Source organism: Musca autumnalis, unplaced genomic scaffold, assembly GCF_047663935.1.
Source record: "Musca autumnalis isolate F117 unplaced genomic scaffold, ASM4766393v1 scaffold_3, whole genome shotgun sequence".
Classification (NCBI taxonomy): domain Eukaryota; kingdom Metazoa; phylum Arthropoda; class Insecta; order Diptera; family Muscidae; genus Musca; species Musca autumnalis.
Genome location: NW_027411866.1, coordinates 261,043,793 through 261,066,736, shown reverse-complemented (window position 1 = coordinate 261,066,736; position 22,944 = coordinate 261,043,793). Strand labels below are relative to the sequence as shown.

Below are 22,944 nucleotides of genomic sequence, written 5' to 3'. Positions count from 1 at the left end.
TTGAGTAGAGCTGCTCAGCTAAATTTTTTTTCTTTAAATTGTAATTTTTTTTAGATGTTCTATGGACAGGAGCAAATCTAGGGTACGGGAACACCATTTTTCTTAATTTAAAATTTTTTTCTTAGTAGCTGGGCTTTAACCAAGGGAATTTTTGAACTTTAAAGGACCATATCTCGGGAAGTATGGATTTCCCAAAAAGAAGTTATATATTGTCGTGATCAGGAAGGTGAGATCTACCTATAACAAATTTCATCACGAGCCGAGCTGAGCGGCTCAACTCAGCTTATGCCCCAACGAAAATCGGTAACATTAAAACGGAAAATTATGAATGAAAAGTATCAATAAAAGTTGACTGTTTCTAACTGTAGCTTTATTTTGGTTGTTAACTTACCGACAATTTTACCGAAATTATAAGCATTTTAATTTAAAACATCTGATTTGTTGTTGCAGGAAGAATAAATTTGTCAGCAAGAATTTGCAAACTCTCTGTAAAAGAACTGTCAAAATGTCTCTCTCGAATCGCTCTCTTTTGCGTTAACAGACTTCCAGCACAATTGATTCAAAATTCTTACAAATGTATGGTAATCGCAAGACAAACCTAATATTATGGTGATCTAAATTATGTGTATATATGTATACATAATATAGTTTTTTTAACGGGAAATTCTGTACCGGGAATTTCCGGATTTCCCGTGGGTTCGATTCCTTGGCTAGGCAGTATCAAATTTTCAACGGTGGCAAAATATCCCACAGTAATATTGGCGACATTTCCTGAGTATTTCAGCCATGTAAAACTTCTCTACAAAAGTGGTGTCTTAGGACACACAGTTCGGACTCGGCGATAAACTGTAGGTCCCATATCATTGAACTAATATGAATGGGGGTCCACTCATTGATATGACAGAAGTCTCCCTTGTCCCGCCTGGAATGTTTGCATACCCTCTTATGGTGGAGCGAACAATAAAAGTGACAATCAAATTAAGAGTAGTGGGACCACGTTACATATAATATTTTGTTTTAAAACGTGCAGATGTGCTTTTTATTTATTTGTTAATCCAACCAATAACAAATGGTAACATGTAATAATGGCCAAAAGAATTCATTTCAGAAATTTCCGGTTTTTTTTTTTGAGTTTTTTAGCGATACCAGCCATCAGCAGCAACTCAGTTTGGGTATTGCGAATACAACAGTTTGGCTGCAATATGTCAACTTTCTTTATCATGGATTTTTGTCCATGTTTTGCTTTGAGAATACTCTTTTCTTTCTTCAATAGTGGACTCGATTTGGGTGGAATGGCCCATATGTAACTCGTATTGCATTACAATAAACACATTTTTAAATACGCGTTGATGTTCATTAACTTTATTTAAATCACTTTCCATATTTCCGATTTTTGTCACTTTATAACTTAAAATGTGACCGATCGATCTATCAGAAATGTGTTTTTTTTTCTTTAAATTTCCAATTGATGGCTTTTGTTCCACATTTGGTACTAGCAATTTGTCTAAATAAGTTAATATTTCCTCAATCATCGAAAACAAATATGAAACCAGCCGGCATTCAAGTAAGTGCCACTGCAACTTACTTATTGGTCATTCATTTGCCATACCAGCCCGAATGAGGCGGCATAATGGCTTTGCACTTTTTCTTTATTTTTGGTTGTTATTGAAGGGTTAATCGTTGTCATCAACGTCCGTCCTCAGCCTAGCACGTAATGACATAAAACACACTAACGAAACAAAGCCAAGAAATAAAGACAAAGTAATGCCGATTAAACGCTTAAACGTGGGCGCCAATAACTCACTTTTTGTTTCTAACTAAGATCTCTAATGTCGAATAAAGTCCGAGTGTGTGTGTGGAAAACTCGTTAAACTATTACTACTCAAAGTCATGTTGGAGAGGAAAATTGAAGTGACTTACAGACAGACGTTGAACGATCGCTGGTATGGCCAAATTATATTTCATAGGCATTTGAAATGAGGCAAAATGACCACACACTAGTGGTCAAACATAATTGTGGAAATCACATTGTGGGTAATTGGTATTGTAGATTCTAAGGAATACCAACAAACACCACTAACAACAACATAAAATGCGGTATTTTTTATTAGTTTCCACATTCAATTAAAAATGCCAACCACGTTCATATTCGATTTTTATAACTGCTTCAAGTGGCAAAAAACGGCAAAAGAAGTGGGTGAGCTGATTTCGTTTGTAAAACTGCTTCTAACAAATCCACAAGCATTGATCATTGATCCAATTCCATGGATTCTAATGAATGAATACCTATGGATATGTGTGTGTGTGCCTCCATTGGGCGATTAATTATATAAGTTGGACAGATGTGTGTGAGTTTAATATTGTTCTTCTAGTGGCATTTGGACGCCGCCAACCTGTATATGTATTTGCTTCTTCTGTGGAACCCAAATGTTTTGTTGTGTTGTTGTATTTCGTATACGCAAATTGATCAAAATGTTAAAAAGCCAAATGATTTTTCTTTCTTCTGCTGTTCTTTCTTATTTTAGAATAGCACATTCAACAGCATATTGTGTTTGTTGTTGGTTGGTTAGTTGGTGTTGCTCATCATCAGCCAGTACCGCATCGCCAACATCAACAGCAGCAGCATCATCATCAACACATTATTTTAGGATTCGTACGTACTTTTTGTTTTATTTTATTTCTTTTCGGATGTGTATTAGTCAGCAGCTCTAGCGCTAGCACCAACCGCACAGATTGGCAACGAGGGAACTGTGTTTGGTTTAGAATCATAGAATCAGGGGCACTCACGGGGGAAATTAGTTTGCCAGTCTAAATACATCCATAAATAAAATAAAAAGTTCATTATAGCTTTTGTTGGAAAAAATTGACTTTGATTTTCATTTCTATAAATATCAAAGTATGTGCAGTAATTTTGTATTCCTCTTCCTCCGCCTTCCTTGTAATTTGAATGATTAGGAATTCCACATTAATTTCATTTTCCATAAAAATGGGAGCGTGACTTCTGGCCAAGGAAGAATGCATCATTTGCATCAATTAATGATTTATGTTTTTTATTGACTTTATGCTGCAACAGTAGCAAAGTGAAAATAAAAGTGATTTATTGTTTTAATGACAACTACATCGATGAATTGATGAGGAGCTATGGATAATGAACATTAAGTATGCTGAAAATGGTAAAGTATTTACTTTTCATGTGGATACTTATAGCAAGGCAATTGAAAGACTACTGGAAAATTACTTTCTAAGTCCCAATTTACACCAGAGTGATTTCATTGAAAACATTTCATGAAATTATGCGTCCCTAGATCGAGTTCCAAAGTAGAGTAATATCATAAAATTGCTGTAGTGGGGAACTCGATCTAAGAATATCTAATTTCAGTGTATTTGTTTCTTGAAACCACTCTGTTGTAGACTTCGACTACACACAGAAAAATGTATGTTAAAAACTGCAGCAAACATATGTTTGGATGCAAACATATGTTATGTTAGGGGCTGTTGCAAACATATAATATGTTTGGATCCAAACATATTTTATGTTTTGCATCTAAACATATTATATGTTTGCTGCAGTTTTTAACATAAATTTGTTACGTGTAGGTTAAATAAATGATTGGCAACAAATATCTTGAGATTGGCTTTGTTTTATATGAGAAAATCGGTAGTCAGTTCAATGGGGTTGTGGAAGGGTATTCCCAAGATTTATTTAAAACTTTAGCTGCTTACCCGTGAAATTTAACTTTGAATATGAACATTTATGTTAGTGAATACACTGTTTAATTATCATTTCAATAATCAAACAATTAAAGAAAATGGAGCATAAATTCAAAATACGTACAAATTTCAAAGGGGCACATTCAAAATAAAAAACCATTGTAAATTAACATAAATTTATTGTTTACTTTTTAAAAATAAAACTTTTTTAAGGTCATTTTATGAAAAGATTCATACAAAAATTAAAAATAATAAAGACCACCACAAAAAACAACACCTCCTACGCTGGTCTACGAATAATAATGCAAAAGCAGGCAGTTTGAACAGCAACGATACGCTACTACCTACTCACTATTGAACGGATATGGGCGAATGGATAGTCGACAACCAACCATTCATGGAAATGTTAGAAGAAAACGACAAATGCTAAATCAAATGCAAATTGTCAAAATAAATCAAAAAAGTGACACTGAAGCATAGAAAATATAAAAAAAAAAAACAAAACTTAAAGCAATAACAAGTGCAACTTGTTTAAAAATTTGTGTGCGTGTTGTGTGTGTCATAATATGTTTAATATTTGTGAATTTTATGCAAAACTCATTGAAAAAGTTGAAAAAAAAAAACAACAAACAAAAGTGAAACAAATTTTTAAAAATAAGTCAAAAGTGATGTCACGAAATAAACAAAACAAAGCAAAAAATCGAATAAAATATTAAAAAACAATGAAATATACAATATGTTGTTGCTGTTGTTATCTGTTCTCGTCTTCTCAAGATCTGATGCTGTCATCTGAGTAAATATTCAACGCTGTGCAAAACAAGACAGTACAGTGTGGTGCTCATGAGATCAGTTGGTGTCACAGAAATGAGACAACGGTTATTAGCAGGGACCGACCGATCATGTGTGTGTGTGCGTTGAGAGGAAATGCTGTTTGAGCCCCACAAACGCCATTCGGGCGGCAAAAGTTTATTAGTTAGATTTTGCACATACTCACACATCTAATTGAGCGCCAATGAGAATATAATTTTGCAGAGAACATGTATGCCTTAATTTTTGTTGTTGTTATTTTTTCATAAATTGTTCTTATTTGGAGCATGTTTTTTATTAGAGTGAAGCTCCACAATAGATGATCATTGATATGCCAACTAACACAACAGACATTGTCGACACTTAACCTCCGGCATCTTTGCCTAACGCCAATAACTCCTACACCTCCCAATCGTTCCCCCCACGCTCATAACAACACACACGCTATTTATTAGACATCTCGTTTGATATTGGCTTTTCTGTTGTTGTTGTTGTTGTTCTTGCTGCCGTCTAGAGCAAATGAAAACATTGATCATGATCGAAATCGAAATTCTCGTCAAATCTTAATACCTATCTCTTCTCAAGCAGCACATACAATGCCAAAGTTGCTCCCCATGGCTTGGTGTCTCTGTTTATTTTTGCTGTCACGATTGCCACAGCGCTATTTGTTTTGAACAAGTTTATGTGTTTCGTTTTTGCGGAATTACGTCAGCAATAAAAAGTTTAGCACTGACTGTTTTGTAGCAAAAAGCCTATGTTTTTACTTTTGTATTTAACCCTACAAGGTCTAAATTAGTTTTAAAATAAAAAATTATAGGCGAGTTATGTTTTCACTTTCAAATAAAAACGCCTAAACTTCGAACAACAGCTAATAGTGGCATCATATTTCGTAACCTCAGATATTTGTACATATAAGATGAGTTACTAATATACGTGGAATAGATTCCCTTTCGTTTGTGCGTGAAAGGGCATTGACATCTACCATGTTTATAATGGTATGCGTAATTTAAATTAGCAATTCGATTAATTTTCTGTATAATAAATGACGTATTCGCCCCAAACACCTGTTATAGGTAGGTTTAGATCGCGTTTGTATGTTTCTTTTATCTGAGGCATTATTAAGCGTAATCGAGACATAGCTGGTACAACTTGCGATTAATCCAGAGGCGTCTTAGTAACTAACTCATGATTAGACAGCGGAAACCTTTGCAAATGCATATATGGTTAGAATGGTCGTAGAGAAAATCTGATTAGACAGAAACTCGTTTTATTACAAAATAAAACGAATTAGGCCCAGAAATTTTTGCATATTTTGCATATCGTGCATATTTTGACATATTTTTACATATTTGCACAAAATGAGCTTATGCAAAACCATATGCAAAAATATATACAAGGGTTTGTGGTCTAAAAATCCCACCGAAATGGCTAAAATGTGGTATTAAGTCTACGTTAGGGGTATGAAAATTTACACCTCAAATTTGTCCGCACGTCTTCTTATAGCCCCCATAGAACGGTACCTCCCTATTTCCGATATTTTGAAGGTTGTGGCCTTAACATCACACTTAAATGGCTAACATTTTGTATAATTTAATTTAATTTAATTTAATCTGAAGCCAAAAATATGTCCATTCCTAAAATTTGACATGAATCGGACCAAAAATACATAAAATTCCGCTGTCTAATCATGATATATATTAGAGTGTATGGAATAATATGCCACTGTTAGCTTCAGTTCGAGTTACATATATGCGATACATGAAAGTGAAAGCTAGATCTCCTATTTTTTTTTTTTCAAAACTAATTTAGACCAGTTATAAGCATGGGCCACAATAAAACACCTCAAGGGGTTAATATGGAAAAAGCTGTCTGTCATTTGTTGGGGCGCTTAATTTCCAAGCTTGACAAACTTAAAATGTGACAAAATACACAACAATTATTGTTTATATGATCGTGTGTGTACTTTATTTTATATCGAATTTTGTCTGAGGTTCAGTTTGATGTTACTTTAGGCCAACCTTGACTTGTTTCTTTAGATATGTACGCAAACATATGACAAAAGGCAAATGTATATGTGCGTATCTGTGAGAATATGAGTTGTATGTATCGATATATAGAATAAACAGTTTACCACGACAGTGGCCAAAATAGGTTTTAAAACAATTCAAAAATGTAAAATTTTTTCTACATATGTAAATACTTTAAATTTGTAATTTAAGTGTCCTTTTTAATATTTTGCAATATTAGGTTTGTCATTTTAATTGATAGCTTTTACTAAATTTTCCAGAAACACTTTTTTAGCCACGTTTCTTTTATTCAACTGTCAAAATTCAAAACATTTGTAATAATTAGGTCTGTCTGGTTACTTTCTCAGCAAGAACTTTCCCAGAGAGTAAGGAGTTTTTATTTTCTTTTGCTAGAAAATTTAAAAAGGAAACAGACACCTTCCCAGCAAGTAATCAGCTGACTTGCATAAACAGAACAATTTGTCGGCAAATAAAGGAACCAAAGGAAGCAAAAATGTTGTATTTTATTAAAAATAAATAAGAAAATGACCCAAAAAAAGAATTTTTACACATTGCAACTTTGTTATCAAAAAAAAAAAAAAAAAAAAACAAAAATACAACACATTTTGGTACAAATTGTTACAAGTTTTAGGGTAACCAGACAGACCTATTATTACAAGTTATCTTGTACGCTGACAGGCATATTGTTTGAATATTGTGATTTAAGTGGCAAATTATTAAAAAACATAGACACTGTATTAAGCCTAAAGATTTTGAAAAAAATATATTCATCACATTTTTGAAAAAAGCTACATGATCTGTGTTCCTAAATAAAAACGTCAACACCTCTCTAAAATAAGTTTTATTTCTTCTCTGACCCACTGTTCTTTTTGGTTTCTTCACATTACGGTTTGTACTTGAATAACGTCTAGCACAGCCTATGACGACAATGTCTATGTAAAGATAGGTAATTTGATCACTTCTAATTGCTTATAAAAAGCCTTATGGTGTTTGGGAGCATCTTCGTACAGTTTTTTTTTTGCTAACAAGACTGAGTGATAACGTCAAGATATGAAAGAACAACACAAGAAAAGTGAATGTTCTCATCAACAATTCAATGATGTACAGCAAAAGACCTTGAGAAAGATTTCAATGAAATCTCCCCAAAAGCCATGAATTGAATGGAATCTTAAATTTTGTTCATATCACAGAACAATAACAGCAGCAATAACAACAACAAATTACAATTTTACAATTTGTATGTTCTTTTTCACTTTAGAAAGATAACAACATCATCTGGAACCCTTGAAAATTAATAAACGAACGACAAGCCCTTACTCTTCTAACACAATAAATAATGACGAATTCTAATTAAAAAAAAAGAAATACAAAATAGAAATTCAAAAGAAATAATTTTTTGTCTGTGTGTGTGTGTGTTCAGTTATTATTTTGTGATCAATAAATAATTTTGAAAACATCATCATATCACGCAATCGCCATAATCTTAGAAGCGAAATTAATACCACAAACCAAAATGAAAAAACTTCAAACAACGTCCACAGCGACACGGCATCGATCGTTACCGGCCACACGTCACAGCAACAATTATTACATCACGAAAACTACCTCGGGATGGATGATCATCTTGGCCATCTGTTGTTCAGCATTGGTGTGGCCTTTGGCCACAGCCTACAATGTTGATATACCCACATATGTGATCCACCAGCGACCAGAACATGATTCCATGTTTGGCTTTAGCATTGCCCTGCATAAGGGCCCATATACAAGATCGTAAGTATTATAACCTTCTTTTATTTTTATTTTTTATCATCAAAACTTAAGCTAAATATTGAGAAATCAATTTGATTTCAAAAACGTATCTAGTTTTTGGACAAGATATTTTAATTTTTACAAAATGTTACTGGGCGGAAGAAATGTAAAAGAAGTGAATTTACTGAGAACTTTTTAGAGGTTACTGGAGAAAATTTGTCTAGCAAAATGTTGGGAGTTACGTCAGCGCACCTGTCACCTGCGAAAAATGTTAACATTTTCCTTTATTGGAAAATTTTGCCTTTTTTAGGCGAAGATCATTTTTAGTGTCAATTATACCCTCAGCATTTATGCTAACACTTTCATACGGGCAAAATGTGCCTCATCGAAATAATGGTTTTAGACCCCAAGTATGTTTGGACGAAATGTGTTTCAGACAATTTGGAGTCGATTGAGCAATGTCCGTCCGTCTGTCTGTCTGGCTGGCTGGTGCGAACGATAACTCTCGAACGGATGAACCAATTCGGTTCAAATTTTGGCTTTCGTAATATTTTGTCCAATTTTAGTTTAAGTTCGAAGATGAGCTATATAGGTACACTCCTTCTGGTACCTCCCACACAAAATTTCGTATAATTTCAGTTTAGGACCTGCTCTCGAATCGCTTTGATTTTTGTTGCAACAACTTGTATTCACTTCCACCCATACGACGGTACAAGTTTCATTAGGGGCAAGTCCATACTTCCTGAGAAAATGGCCGGAATGGTGCAAAAAGCCCCTATGACACCTTGTGTAGAGGTTGGAGCGCAAGATAACTCTCGAACTCTGTCGATTCGGTCCAAAATTTGGCCTTCGTAATATTTTATCAAAACAAAGTTTAAATTCGAAGATGGGCTACATCGGTCCACTCCTTCAGGTACCTCTCCCACAAAACTTAAAAAATGTTCGAAACAATTTTGCGCACGATAACTCTTGAAGGGAGTGACCGATGTAATCTATACTTTGCACATCCTAATATATCAACCAGATATAGATCACGTTCGAATATGGACTATATTTGTCTACTCCTTCTGGTACCTCTCACACAAAATTTCGGATAAGTTCACTTTAAGACCTGCTCTCGAATCACTTTGATTTTTGTTGAAGCAATTGGCATTCGCTACCTCCATTACGACAGTAAAAGTTTTTTCAGGAGCAGGTCCATATTTCTTGGGAAAACAGCCCAAAAGTTGTAAAAAACGCCTATGTCACCATATGTGGCGGTCGGAGAGCTGTTCAACCGATTTGGTCCAACATTAGGTATTCGTCATATTATATCCAAACTTAGTTTCATGGGAAATACCGGTCCACAACTTTCGGTACTTCTCCTAAATATTTAAAAAATGTCACTAAAATGCTAGGACGATATCACTTGAATGGGGCAACCAATTGGTCCAAACTTTGGATCTCCTAATATTTTACCAAAATTTAGTTTAACTTCTAAAATGGCCTGTATCGGTCCTCCCTAAGGGTACCTGCCCTACAAAAGTTCAACATTTGTGTCTTAGTGCAGTTAATTCCTGATCCACATTTTTGTTGGCAAGTTCAAATGTCCAAAAAGGGCCACAAAATTCTGAAGAGACCTTAAATACATTCGATCTGTGAGGTGAAGGTTTCGCTTCACATTAGCTGAGGGTATATATCTGTCGGCAAAGCTGACTGACTGACACTTTTTTACTTGTTTTTAATTAATTTCTAGTTAGAATCGAGCCTAATGATCAATAATGGAAGTGAAAAAGGAAAGCCGACGATTCGAACTCACACTCCCACCACTATGTGACATGCATGTTTCGCCTTCGGCAAAGGCTCTTCAGACATATCTGATTTGGAGCGGCTTCCCTGTCCTCGTACTCTTCTTCTTTCAAATTCTCAAATAAAAAATGAAATAATTCGAAATTCAATTGAAATTCTCAAATTAAAAATGAAATTCTTCGTATTACATGTGAAAATGGTTTTAGTACGACTTAGAACTAGTTCAGAACTAATTAAATTGTGACAATTAAAATGTTCATTGTAAGCGTGTCGTGTGAAATATTATACTTTAGTATTTATCATTATAACATATCTAGTTCTTGATGTTTCCCTTCTCCCTGCCACATTTTCTTTCAAGTTTTTCATTAGGTGTTGATTTCTCAGTATGTTTTTGAATTGATTCTACTTCGATATTTTTTATTAAGTCCATAGTATTTTCAGTACTTGGTGGAATGTCAGCGTTTAAGAATATGTATAATTAAGATCATATTGCTTTACGTCACAGACGGTATTTGTACCATTCTGAGATGCCATGGACTTATCATTATGTATTTACCAGGAAAAAGAACAAACATCTGTTTATACATACATATGCACATTTCAAATTTATCTCTTAAAATTAATAGAAAATAATTTATAACATTTTTCACCCACATCACCGACACAAAATATTCCCTAAAATGTGATTAAATTTGCCACGGTTTTTAATGGAGTTTAATGGCAACCTAGTTTTTTGATTGTTTTGATTTATTAGGTGCCTGTCTAACTAACCAACCCTTCACAATCCCTTGGATTATTTTTGAATAAATCTCTTCTTGTTTTCTTTTCGTTTTTGAGTTTTAATAATAAATTACTTGATTTCAAGTGAAAACAAACTCCAATGTGATAAACTCTCTACTCTACTCCTTATCTTTACAGAAGAAGAATGTTGGAGTATTTTTTTTTTTTTTGTTCTGTTATTGTTTTTGTAATTCTTCATCAGCAGCAGAATATGCGCGGCGTGTTATAAGCAGATAAATAATTGTGCTTAAATAATCAAATGATATAACAATAAGCAAACAAGCACATTCGTGTGCATTACATCTTACCCCGCCTCCCCCATTCGTACAAAAGGCAAGAAAGACCTTAAAGATAAGAAATTCTGTTGTAGGGTTACATGGAAAAATGAAAGATAAATTAGGGAACATGATAAATAACGAAAACAATCTAACTATTTGCTGTGTAGGGGGAACTCTCAAAGGGATGCTGTTGTATGGAAAACAAACCTTGGATTAGGATTGAGAAAACAAATCTGAACCTGTCTTAAACAATATCTCTCAATTTAGATATGCCTTCAAAATTACTTTTTAAGAAACTTGTGTAAATTGTTATCTGGTTTAGGAAAACAGGATATATTTGTTCATTCCAATCGAGTATATTTTTCACTGTATGTGAACTTGAGTCTGGGCTCATAATTATTTCAAACTCTTTTTATACCCTACACCACACTGTGGTAAGGGGTGTTATGTCTTTGTGCATTTGTATGTAACATACAAAAGGAAACGAAATATACCCATAGTTCCTTTTGGGGATATACAAATAATCACTTTCTGTCGAGTCGAGTCGAGTTTTTATGTCCGTCAGTCCGTCCGTCTGTCCATGTATTTTTGTTCGCAACGTACAGCTCGCATTTTTGTCCGATTCAGCTGAAAATTGGGTAAAATAATTTTTTTAGCCATAGGAAGAACGATATTGCTTTTGGTGAAAAGCGGTTCAGATTTGGATATTGCTCCCATATGAAATTTAGATTGTGTGACTGAACTCGGTCTAGAAATAAGTGTGCAAAATAATATCGAAATCGGTTCAGATTTGGATATAGCTCCCATATATATTTTCCCCCGACCTGTCCAATTTTGATGAAATTTAGTATGTGTGACGGAATTTTGTCTAGTAATAAATGTACCGTATTATATAAAAATCAGTTCGAATTGATATATATCTCCTACATTTCACATATTCACTGTGGTGTAGGGTATCATATAGTCGGCCCCGCCCGACTATGATCCTTTCCTTACTGATTTTTATTAAATAAATGGAATTTATTTAATTTATTTAGTGCCTTGTTTCAAATATTATTCATTATATATTTATTTATTATTATATTTATCAAGATAGCAATTTTATTTTAAACACTCATAACCACAGAGAATAAACATAAATAAATACAACCACATCCCCCACACATGACCTTTACTAGTACATCATCCCTCTATATGTGTGATCATTTAAACGTGAGACTATTTTTTTGTATAAATTGCAAGTCATATGAAATATGAGCGAGCACTTAAATCGAGCAGGCCTACAAAGTTATACATATGGATGTAGAATAAAAATGTATGGATCCATTGGTTGGTTAGCTGACAGCTGTATTGTGCTTATGATCAGTTTAATACGATAGCCTTTGATCTCGCTAGCTTAAGTATATTTTCTATAAATGCAATATGTGCATATGTGTGCATACATTTTTTTTATTTGATGTCTAAAAGCGGGTAACACTCACTCGAACTCAGTGCCTACATTAATCACAAAATTTCTTCTGCCATGGCCGGTTATTCGAATCTTCTCGTCTAATGTCAAAAGTCGCCCATTGAGATTTGTGTTTCTTAGGTTAGATATTTGCAAAGTAACACCGATAAATCGTTGCACTTACAACGAGAATGTAATGCTTTTTGTCCAAATCGGGGGGGAATGGGTGGGAATTTGTGTGTATGTTCGATGGGCTTATGTGTGCCGCATATGTATATTCCAAAGAAAACAAAAGAAAAAAGTATTTTAAGTCTTGAACAAACTTCCATTAAAATGTTGAAATTTTTGGAATTTCTTTTTATTACCTTAAAAAGTTAAGAAATATTTTTTCCGTTATTTTTTTTTTTTTTTTTTTTTGTTTATTTTAAAATGAAATTGTAAATCACAACCAAGGCACATACTAAAAGCGTTGTGTGTATTGGCCGAGAGCATGCATGTTGGTTCATACATTTGTATGATCGAAAATTGTAAAATATATTGAGATGTGTGTATGTAAAGATATTGGGATGTCTCAATCGAATTGTAAAATATGTAAATTGTATTTGTCGTCATTGGGAGACCAGAAACTAGGCAAAGTCATTCGAAATTGTTAAAAGTTAAAATAATTAATCCGATTTGTACAGGAAAAACACCTTGAGCGGAATCTTGTAAAAAATTGTTGATGAGTTTGAGCATTATTTTGCATTAAATTTTAATGTTGTTCCACCTTCTTTAGTATCCGATCGGAAAGGCTCCTTGGTGAACTTGCTCCTTGCACTTTTTTAGAGGGATTTTTTTTTTACATATATTAAGGGGTTATGGCCACTTATTGAGCATTAAAAAGAGCAATTTTTCATGAATTTGAAATATTGCACAATGTTCTGACAAATGGCCGCCTGCCTACGAAACATTGTTTTTACTAAAACAGTTTGCGGTGCTCGCTGTAGCTCGAAATGTGAGATCATTAAGGACATAATAATCTTTCTCCTTAACCCTCTTTGAAAACATATAATTAAAGTGTATATCAAAGCAATGTTATAACATAAATTTCGGAGAGTTCCGGAAGATACAGTACATTATTTCTGAAAATTATTTGGTCATTATTTTGTGTGTAAATAAAAATGTTTTAATCATCCAGGAATGTTCTTCTGGTCTTACTTTTGAAGAATCAAAACTAAAATTTAACATAAAACTCACATATTTTGATTTAGAAAAGATTAGAATATTTTGGACTGTACACAACGAATTTTAATTTTCACTGGAGTTCTAGACTTCACACTGAATAATGCACCGTAGTTAACGTAGATATGTTGATCGAGACACAACCAATGGTTTTTGTATAAATTGAGAACGATTGAAAGCAGACAGAATATTTGAAATAGCGGTACTTAGACACTCACAAAGACGATGTTGCATATACGCAACATCGGGAATGAAAGGGTAAAGCGAAAGGAATTCAAAAATATCTATTTAAAAAAAGCTGTCAAATTTAGGATTTTAACGAATTTTCGCCATAACACTATCAAAAAAAAAATTAAAAAAAAAAAAAATTAAAAAAAATGCAAGTGGCCATAACCCCTTAATGAGGATAACGAAAATCAGGATAAAAATCGTAAAATAGAGTCCTGAGCTAGATCTCGAAAATAAAGCTAATAGATAAAAACTGATTTCGGTTTTGAAAATAACTCGACAGTTTGAGTTAGAAACACACAAAGATTCGAATGAAACAACAACTTTGTTCATTTTTTGACCAGTGAATCATTTTTTACAAGAATCGTTTCATCATTGAAATAAACCTTGTGTCCTTTTAATTAATTTTCCGTTGGAGTCGTGCTTAATGACCGATGATTTTTTGCCAGTGAAAAAGGGAAGCCGAAGATTCGAACACACACGCTTCGCCGTTGGTAGCGACTCATCAGACATATCGACTGTGGAGTGACTTCTCTGTCATCGAAATTGTTCTCTTTCAAATGCAATTTGTTTTTACAGTGGCCGATATTCGTCCACTCAATCTGTATGGCTTCCTTGGCAAACGCTTAGTGCAGACTTTGGAGGTGATAACACTTTTTTCATATGTTTTGTCAAGGACGTGGGTTCATACCCCAGCCTGGCTCAAGCTGATTTTTTATTTTGTATTTATTTGAAAAATTTGAAGATCATTTTAATAATAATTTTAATAAATTTCTCGTTGGAGTCGAGCTTAATAACCGATGATTTTTTCCAGTAAAAAAGGAAAGCCGAATTTTCGAACCCACACAACCATCATAATATGACCGTCCAGAAAACTGGCAATCCCCAAATGTTGTTGAATATCATTTCTGATACTGATCTGGCTAACAATCCACCAGTTCGACATGTGGCACCCTAATATATTTACATTAGTGAACACATGTTGAAAATCTGTAACTTACAACGAGCGTCTTTATATTTGTGTCCCAAATAGCTTTTAATGGTCTGCTAAAATATTTACATTGTTTTTGGTAAAACGTTTCGTGTTTAAACAGAAATTCCTTGAAATTGTCTCGAGTGTGCCAAAAATAGCCAACAATAGTGATTTTAAAAGAATTTTGAAATTATTCACAAATTCTCCAAAAAATCTTTGTGGTCCTTTAAAAAAACTTTGGATAAATCTTCTCTTGGCATATCTAATTTCAAATGCACACAAATACCCCAATAAAAAAAGTTTTTATTTATTTTTTTTTGTTGTTTTGTTAAACTTTTACACTTTAGTGTTGACAGTAGATAAAGTCGCAGCGTTGCAGGGAACTTAATTGTTTTCCCTGCCAAGTTGCTGCTACTGATGGTGCAAATTTATTTGTTTAGCATTTTATGTTGGATTGTTGAGAAAACAAGTGATAAACATTTAGCGGCAACATGTGTTCCAAACGCTCTGCAAATACTCTAGAAATCCAATCCACTTGAGCTCTTGAGTTAGCACTTCAGATAACAAAGAAAACCCAAAGCATTTGTTGAACGTAAAGCAGTAGCAATGCGAGTCAATGGATTTAAAACGAGATAGTAGGCAATCAAGTTAACAGAGTGCAATTTTGGTCAACAAATGCCAAGTATTGGGTCACACTTTCCTTAAAAGAACTAAATCCAACCGACCAAGCTAGACAAATAGACACCGTAAGTGAAGTAAGAGTTGAGTTTGTTGGTTTCCTTGCTCGGGAACGTTGAAATAACTGGTCATCATACATGTATGTTGGAGCAGGTTAGCAATACCCCAAGTAGACCACCTAATTAGTATGATGGCCAAGAACAAATTGTGAATTGTGGTCTAAGCCATAACACGTATGGCCAATGATGATGATGACCCATTCAGGTGGTGGGCAAAAGATGTTGCTGCACTGTTCGAACATGGTTAAGTAGTGCAACGCAACGACAAAACAATGGACAAATGACCAACTTTGGTTATGGATTTAATGTTTAAATGGTCGACGACCACATTCAAGAAGTATTACCTACAAGTTGCCTTATGAGGCTGAGACTGCTAGATGAATGGATGGACGACTGGTGGTATCTTGTAAACATACATTTCCATTGTGGACTGTGACATACATTCTTCATCTGTTACATGGAGTTAAAATCAAAATGGAAAATCACTTGGCCGGTCGGTATTGGGGATAGTATCATGACTTATTTAACAAAGTGTAATATAATGTTGACAAGATGATATGTTGTGATATCAAGTTTCTAAAAATATCAAGCTTTTTTTCGTGTGGAGGCAACTCCGCCAATAGTTAGGTATTTTGTTTAATTACTTATAAAAGTTAAAGGTGTGTCAGCAATTCAACTAAAAATTTTTCCGAGGGCTCTGATTTCCGATTTTCGCGAGATTTTTTTTAATATTATTTTAGAAATTTGCCGATTTCCCTAATATTTTCTTAGGAATTGAACCGATTTTCTAAAAGTTTTTTTTTAAGAATCTCTGCGCATATTCTACAAAATCTTAAGAATCTTCGTTTCGAATTCGTTGCGATTTCTAATCGAGTTTCTAGGGATTTTTTGTTCGGTTGTTGTCGAAAAACAAAGTGATTGGTTACAAAATTTGCATATACAATTTATATAAATGCAACATATAATAATTCAAGCTCGTGTTGATAGTTTCAACATACTCGCGAACATCGCTGACATTAATCACAAAATGATAACAACAGGGAAAATCATTACAACGTTTGAAATTAGAATCTTCCATATATGTATAGCACATAAAAAATGTTTCTGAGTGGGGTTTGTTCCATGTTGTGTAAATATCAAGGCGTCAGCGCCTAAGAATTTTTTACTAATTTTTTTTTCGGATTTTTTCCGAATTCGGACCTATTTTTTAGAAAATCTAATTTTTCCCCCGAATTTCGCAGAATTTTTTTCCGAATTTGGACCGATTTCTTTCAGAATTTTCTTCCGAATTCGCGGGAAACTCTGGAAACTCTAATATTATTTGAAAACTTTCCGAATTCGGTGACCACGTCCATACAACTTCCGTACCGAATTCGGCATCAGAATCGGAAATTTGTTCAAACATTCTGACCGAATTCGGAAAAAATATTAGCTGGGTCAATTTATATTTACGTATAGGTATGTTGTATTGATCTTTTCGAACGAGATGCCGCATAATTTGTCCCCCTTAATTGGAAATAGCCACCAACGATACACGCACCTAGACACACACACACGTACACATTGAATACATCTGCTTTGCTTAAATGGTGTTTTCATTGTAATAAATAATGAAATTAAAACAATATTTTACTTCCCATTTCCTTAGAAAAATAGTTCAATTTTGATAATTTGTTTGCTTCAATCGTTTAGGCCCATGGGCGTTGTGAATTCTTCGGAGGGCAAACACAACGATGTACATATCGAGATCGATATCGGCATCTCGGGATTGAACCTAAACAAACAAATTATCTGTGTAGTTTACTGGACGTGGTGGCATGACATGCATGAATAACAAGGAACAACAAAAAACATTTCCTCTTTGTGGCTGCTTTCCTGTTTTAATTGTAGTCGAAAGGCTGTTTGGCTGTTTATTTAGTAGCTGCAGCAGGGCTATTATTATTATTTTTCACTTTCGGCGACAAAATAGAGTTGACAAACATGAAACAATAATTGTTTTACCACCAAAAACACAATTAACTACAACAACAGGCAAAACATTAAAAACCAAAATATCGCCAGTTTGTTTATCACAGCCGCCGAGGGGATTGTTGTTATCAAAAGGAAAAACCACTAAAACTCTACAACAAATCAAATAAACAAGGCTTAGGTAGTCGGGCACACGCACATGTATTTCTTGGCAAACAAGGTGTCAAGAGCATCTCACGAAGAGGAGAAAAAAATAAGAAAAACAACAAACACCCGATAGATATTATTCGCTGATTAAATGTTGATATCCATCAATAGTTTAGTTACCTTACCTTCCACAATCACGCACCCTCATATGGTTGTACCTACAAGACATTTAGCGCCCATGCGCCTGTCCACAGACCTTCTTACCGTGATAATGTTTATCCATTGTTGTTAAACAACATAATTGTCGAGTAGACCCGGCTTAGCAAACGGAATAATTGTTACCTACATAGTATTTTTCCCTTCAAGTTCTGCTTTGTCAATCAAAGTGCCTCCTCCTCCATTGTTAGACAATTAACTTCATTTTCGTATGAAAAATTCTAAAAACGTTCAATGAAACAACAGCCAGAAACAATCGATTAATCTTCGAATGACATTAAACAATTACGACACGATCAAGACCACGGTTTATCAAATCAAGACTGAAATTTTAAGTAGCTGAGCACGATTTTTTCTAAAGTATTTTTTACATAGAATTCTCTTTAATTTTAGGTCATTGTTTTGAGTTGAAATCCTTAATGAATTAGGAAAAACTCCATTTTCATTTTCTTTGGAATGTCATGTTGGTTTTCATTTCGGCTATTATAAGTTGGTTATCATCACACGATAATGGTCGCCATTTCAAGGATACATTCTCACCGACATAATTTTTGAAGAAATATGGATCGATGATTCCACCAGAGAACAAACTACATGAAACCGTTGTTGTTTTCTGTATGAAGTGACCCCTCTTGAACCTCTTTAGGTTGCTCTTAACCCAAATGAGGCTACTTTCCTTGTTTACATACAGTTTATGCCAGAAGTGAGCCTCTTGGCTGAACAAAATTTGGCTTGGAACACGTTCCTCAAAGAACGTGAATTATCGTAATCAGGGGCCTAATTATGTGATTCGATATCGAGTAAAATTATCGAGTTATTGAGCATAAATTTGCGAGAAATTATCGTAAACTAACAAAATGAAAGATTTTTTAGTGGTCTTTTTGTTTAAAATGCAAAAATTGTTGTTTGTTGTCTGTCAGTTTATAAAAGAAAAATGAAATTAGAAAATAAATTTCAGCCTTTTTTTACACAAAATAAGAAGAAAAATTGGGAAAAGTGCTTTGGACTCGTTTAAGAAATAGTAATAAAATTAGAATTAAAATAAATATACAAATTTATGCCGTCATTAGCCAAAATTTACTGTTCTCTCCAAATTCTCTCTCATTTATTTTGAGAGAGAACTATTAAGGTATGTATATGTATAATCAATCTGTTACAACAATGTCAAAAAGGTTTTGTAAACATAAATAATTTTCATATATTCTTAGCACTACTTCATTCCGAAATTATTATTCAATGTATTGTTCAAAAAATTACACAAATATTTAAATTTTTTTATTCATAATTTTGGTTTTTAGTTTTTGTTTTAAAATAATATTCCTTGAAGATTACCTGATCGATTACCGGTTACTATCGAAAAAATCGATAACATTGCTTCAACGTTTTCGATCGAGTCGAAAACTTATTCACGAGCAAATTCTCGATCGAATCGAATCACGTAATTAGGCCCCAGGTTGAATGATTTGTAAACGCTTTCCAGGCGTAAGTCTTTCCATGATGAAATACCAAACAATACTAAACAAAAATAACGTCACAGCATGACGCGATTCACACGGATCTGTGAAAAGGATATTGAAAATAGTACCTCTACTTGAATCACCCGTTATTTAGAGGGAAAGAAAAGTGTCGGAACTACCTAAACGAAAATAGTTGTACCTAAAACCACACATCTTGATCTGGTATACAAATATGGTACTGATACCTGGTAAGCCCTATGGTAAATATGGACCATTTGTAATATTCTGTTTAAGTTTGGAAGTCAAAATCCAAAGGCCTTTTTTAGGAAATTCGATTTTTTTTTGGGCTAGGGCATTCGTTGAGTTGATGAGTTATAAGAAATCCGTTAAAACATTTCTAATTTAAATACCATTAGGAATAGTAGAATCTATTCTACTTTTTCGGTAAAATAATATTCGCAAAAAACGAACATGGCTAAATCAAACCAAATTGTTTGGAACGGATTTGATATTCACTTTAAATCTGTAACCTGAGATGGAAAATTAAAAATTCTAAAAAGTACTCACGGTGTGCCTTAACCAAATTTAAATGGAAGGTGCTTACACCTGGGAAGTTTTTGCAGATTCTGAAACTACAATGCTCATAAATGAGAAATATCAAGAAACAAAAAAAATCGCCGGGGGGATTTTCAAAAAAAAATTATCGCGATTTAAGTTCACTTTTTTAGGGGTTCTTTAGGTTTTCACGATTTTGCTTGGAAACCGCGAGTCCTATGTAAATGGGCCTGTTGTAGCTGTGGAAATTCTCCACAAGATTGACCTTTATGATATTTTCGTAGGCTTTACCGTTTTTGAGATATAGAAGTTCAAATTGAGACAATGCTCTGACTGTATCGCCCCTTTATAAAACAATATCATGAAGGGTGCGCCTTAACTAACTTGTAATGAAAAACGCTTACACAGGGGACGTTTTTGTGAATTCTGAAACAGCAGTGTTCATAGATGAGAAAAATCCCAAAACTAGAAAAAATTAAATAAATCGCGGTCAAAATTCACATTTTTAGGTGTTTTTTATGTTTTCACGATTTTGCTTGGAAACCGCAAGTCCTATCGGAATGGGACTAAAGAAAATGTTGTAGCTGTGAAAATTCTCTATAAGACTGAACTTTAGGTCTTTTCGTAGGCTTTTCCATTTTTGATGTATAGAGGTTCAGTTCAAATTTTTAGATTTTTATCTTAAGTCTTCAAGATTTTGCTGGAAAACCGCAAGTCATGTCCAAATGGGACTAAAGATAATTTTATAGCTGTGAAAATTCTCTACAAGATTGTCTGATTTATTTTTTCTTAGGTTGCACCATTTTTGAGACATATACGTTTAAGTTGGGAAATTGCAGTCATAACATTGTTTTATAAGGAGACTTGTCCCAATTTGAATTGTCCCAATTTGAAATTCTATATCTCAAAAACGGTAAATCCTATGAAAAATATAAGAAAGGTCAATCTTGTGGAGAATTTTCACAGCTATAGCATTTTCTTCAGGCCCATTTACATAGAACTCGCGGTTTCCAAGCAAAATCGTGAAAACCTAAAGAACCCCTAAAAATGTGAACATAAATCGCGATTTATTTGAAAATCCCTCCGGCGATTTTTTTTGTTTCTTGATATTTCTCATCTATGAGCATTGTAGTTTCAGAATCTGCAAAAACTTCCCAAGTGTAAGCACCTTCCATTTAAAATTAGTTAAGGCACACCGTGTACTAAAATGGTATTTTTTTCATTGAAAACGTACTTTTAATACTTAAGCCAGATTATTTTGGAAAACAAAATTGCAACAGCTATCCCAATGTTTGAATAAAAACCACTGGCACTGCGTTGTTTTTTGTTGTTGTAATAAGCAACCAACAAAGTAGTGGAGAGGGTTTGTATTGTTTTCCAAACACTTTCGTTGAGTTTATATGAGGTTGCTTAAGAAAAACTTTTCATTGAGGATTTTTCTTCGGTCACTCTTATATATCGAGCCGACGATTGATGTTTGGGTATAAAAAGTTTTTTCTTGAAGAAGTTATTGAAAAATAACATCGGTGGAGAATATCCACAAACAAGAACCAAGGGAACTGATGAGATCCCGTAGCGAGGATCGAAACTTGTCTTCCCTGCCTTAGAATATTAAAACAACAACAATGGGATTAAGCCAGACTATTTTGAAAAAAACTTTCTTATAATATTTAAAAAAGACCTACAGTCGAATTAAATCACAAAAAGAAATTAACAAAAATAGAAATTTTGTATTCATTAAAAATTAACAACAAAGGCTTATATCTATGAAATTTGAAGAGTGTTGCAACATCGTATATATTTGTATACCTTCCTGTATAACTAATGTTTTCATTCCATTTGTAACATATCGAAATATTTGTCGAAAAAATCAAGATACAGCTCGCAATATTTAAAATAGAACTTTTTAATTTGGTATAGAACATTCAAGTACTCCTAGTATGTTTGGTATTGAATAGACGAAGTAATGATCTCGAATTGAATTTGTGAATTATGTCAATAATATAAATTTATAAACTATTTAAATTTATAAACTCATTTTGAGATACAAATAATAATATAGCAATTTCCCCCGTTTTAGAAATGCGTATTTTGTTTTCGTCTTCAGTGTAATCGTTTATATGGGAATACCTACTTCCGTCTTTAGTAGAAAACACAAAGTTCTCACGGACTAAGAATATTCCAATAATCATGCTCAAATAAGTCTTGGTCTAGTTTAAAATTAGGGGGAATAAGGCTAGGGTCTAGTTTAAAATTAAGGGGAATAAGGCTAGGGCTTATTTAAATAGTTTTGATAAACTTTTTAGCTCCCACATGATTTTCTATTTTATACGAAAGGTGTCAACGTGGTCTAAAAATACCGAAACTATTTGAGGAAAAGAGATACAACATACACATTGTGATAAATTTTATGAATTTATTTGTGGTTTGAAGTAAATATTCCATTTTTATTGCATTTTAAACGAAGCGTATAAAGTCAGTCATTTGCCTCCCGCATTAAGTGATGATAATTATCAGGGGGACTTACTCAGCAATTTCTGTGCCTGGATATGCGCATGAGTGACTTTTGTTATCAAACAAACACATTAATTAAAAATGTTCGAATCGAACCTAGGTCAACATGCAGCCATCCATGTTACTACATATGAACATTTCCCGTTCCTGTTCTTTGTAAAAAAGGTAAAAACACACATCAATAAGCTTCTGGGAAATTTCTTCCCCTTTTGGGATGTTTGTTTTTATTTTCTTACTGTTCAACACACGGTCAGGGTATGAAAGAGGGCTTACAGGCAGGCGTGTTAAAATTTAATGTCATTTTAAACGCCCCTTACAATTGGAAATATAAGGGAATCAAC

General features: G+C 33.7%; 1 protein-coding gene across 28 annotated transcripts in view; it reads left to right on the top strand.

The window, feature by feature from the left end:
- if (integrin subunit alpha inflated) overlaps positions 1-22,944 on the top strand; it is an 89,564-nt gene that overhangs the window by 3,001 nt on the left and 63,619 nt on the right. For 16 of the 28 annotated variants that reach the window (XM_073978295.1, XM_073978279.1, XM_073978285.1 and 13 more), the window contains exon 2: positions 7,804-8,315. In XM_073978295.1, coding sequence (XP_073834396.1) covers positions 8,059-8,315 — 257 coding nt within the window. In that variant the 5' untranslated portion in view covers positions 7,804-8,058. Of the gene's footprint in view, positions 1-3,924; positions 4,751-7,803; positions 8,316-22,944 lie in introns of those variants that run through there. The other 12 variants (XM_073978299.1, XM_073978290.1, XM_073978277.1 and 9 more) reach the window with 7 other exon arrangements.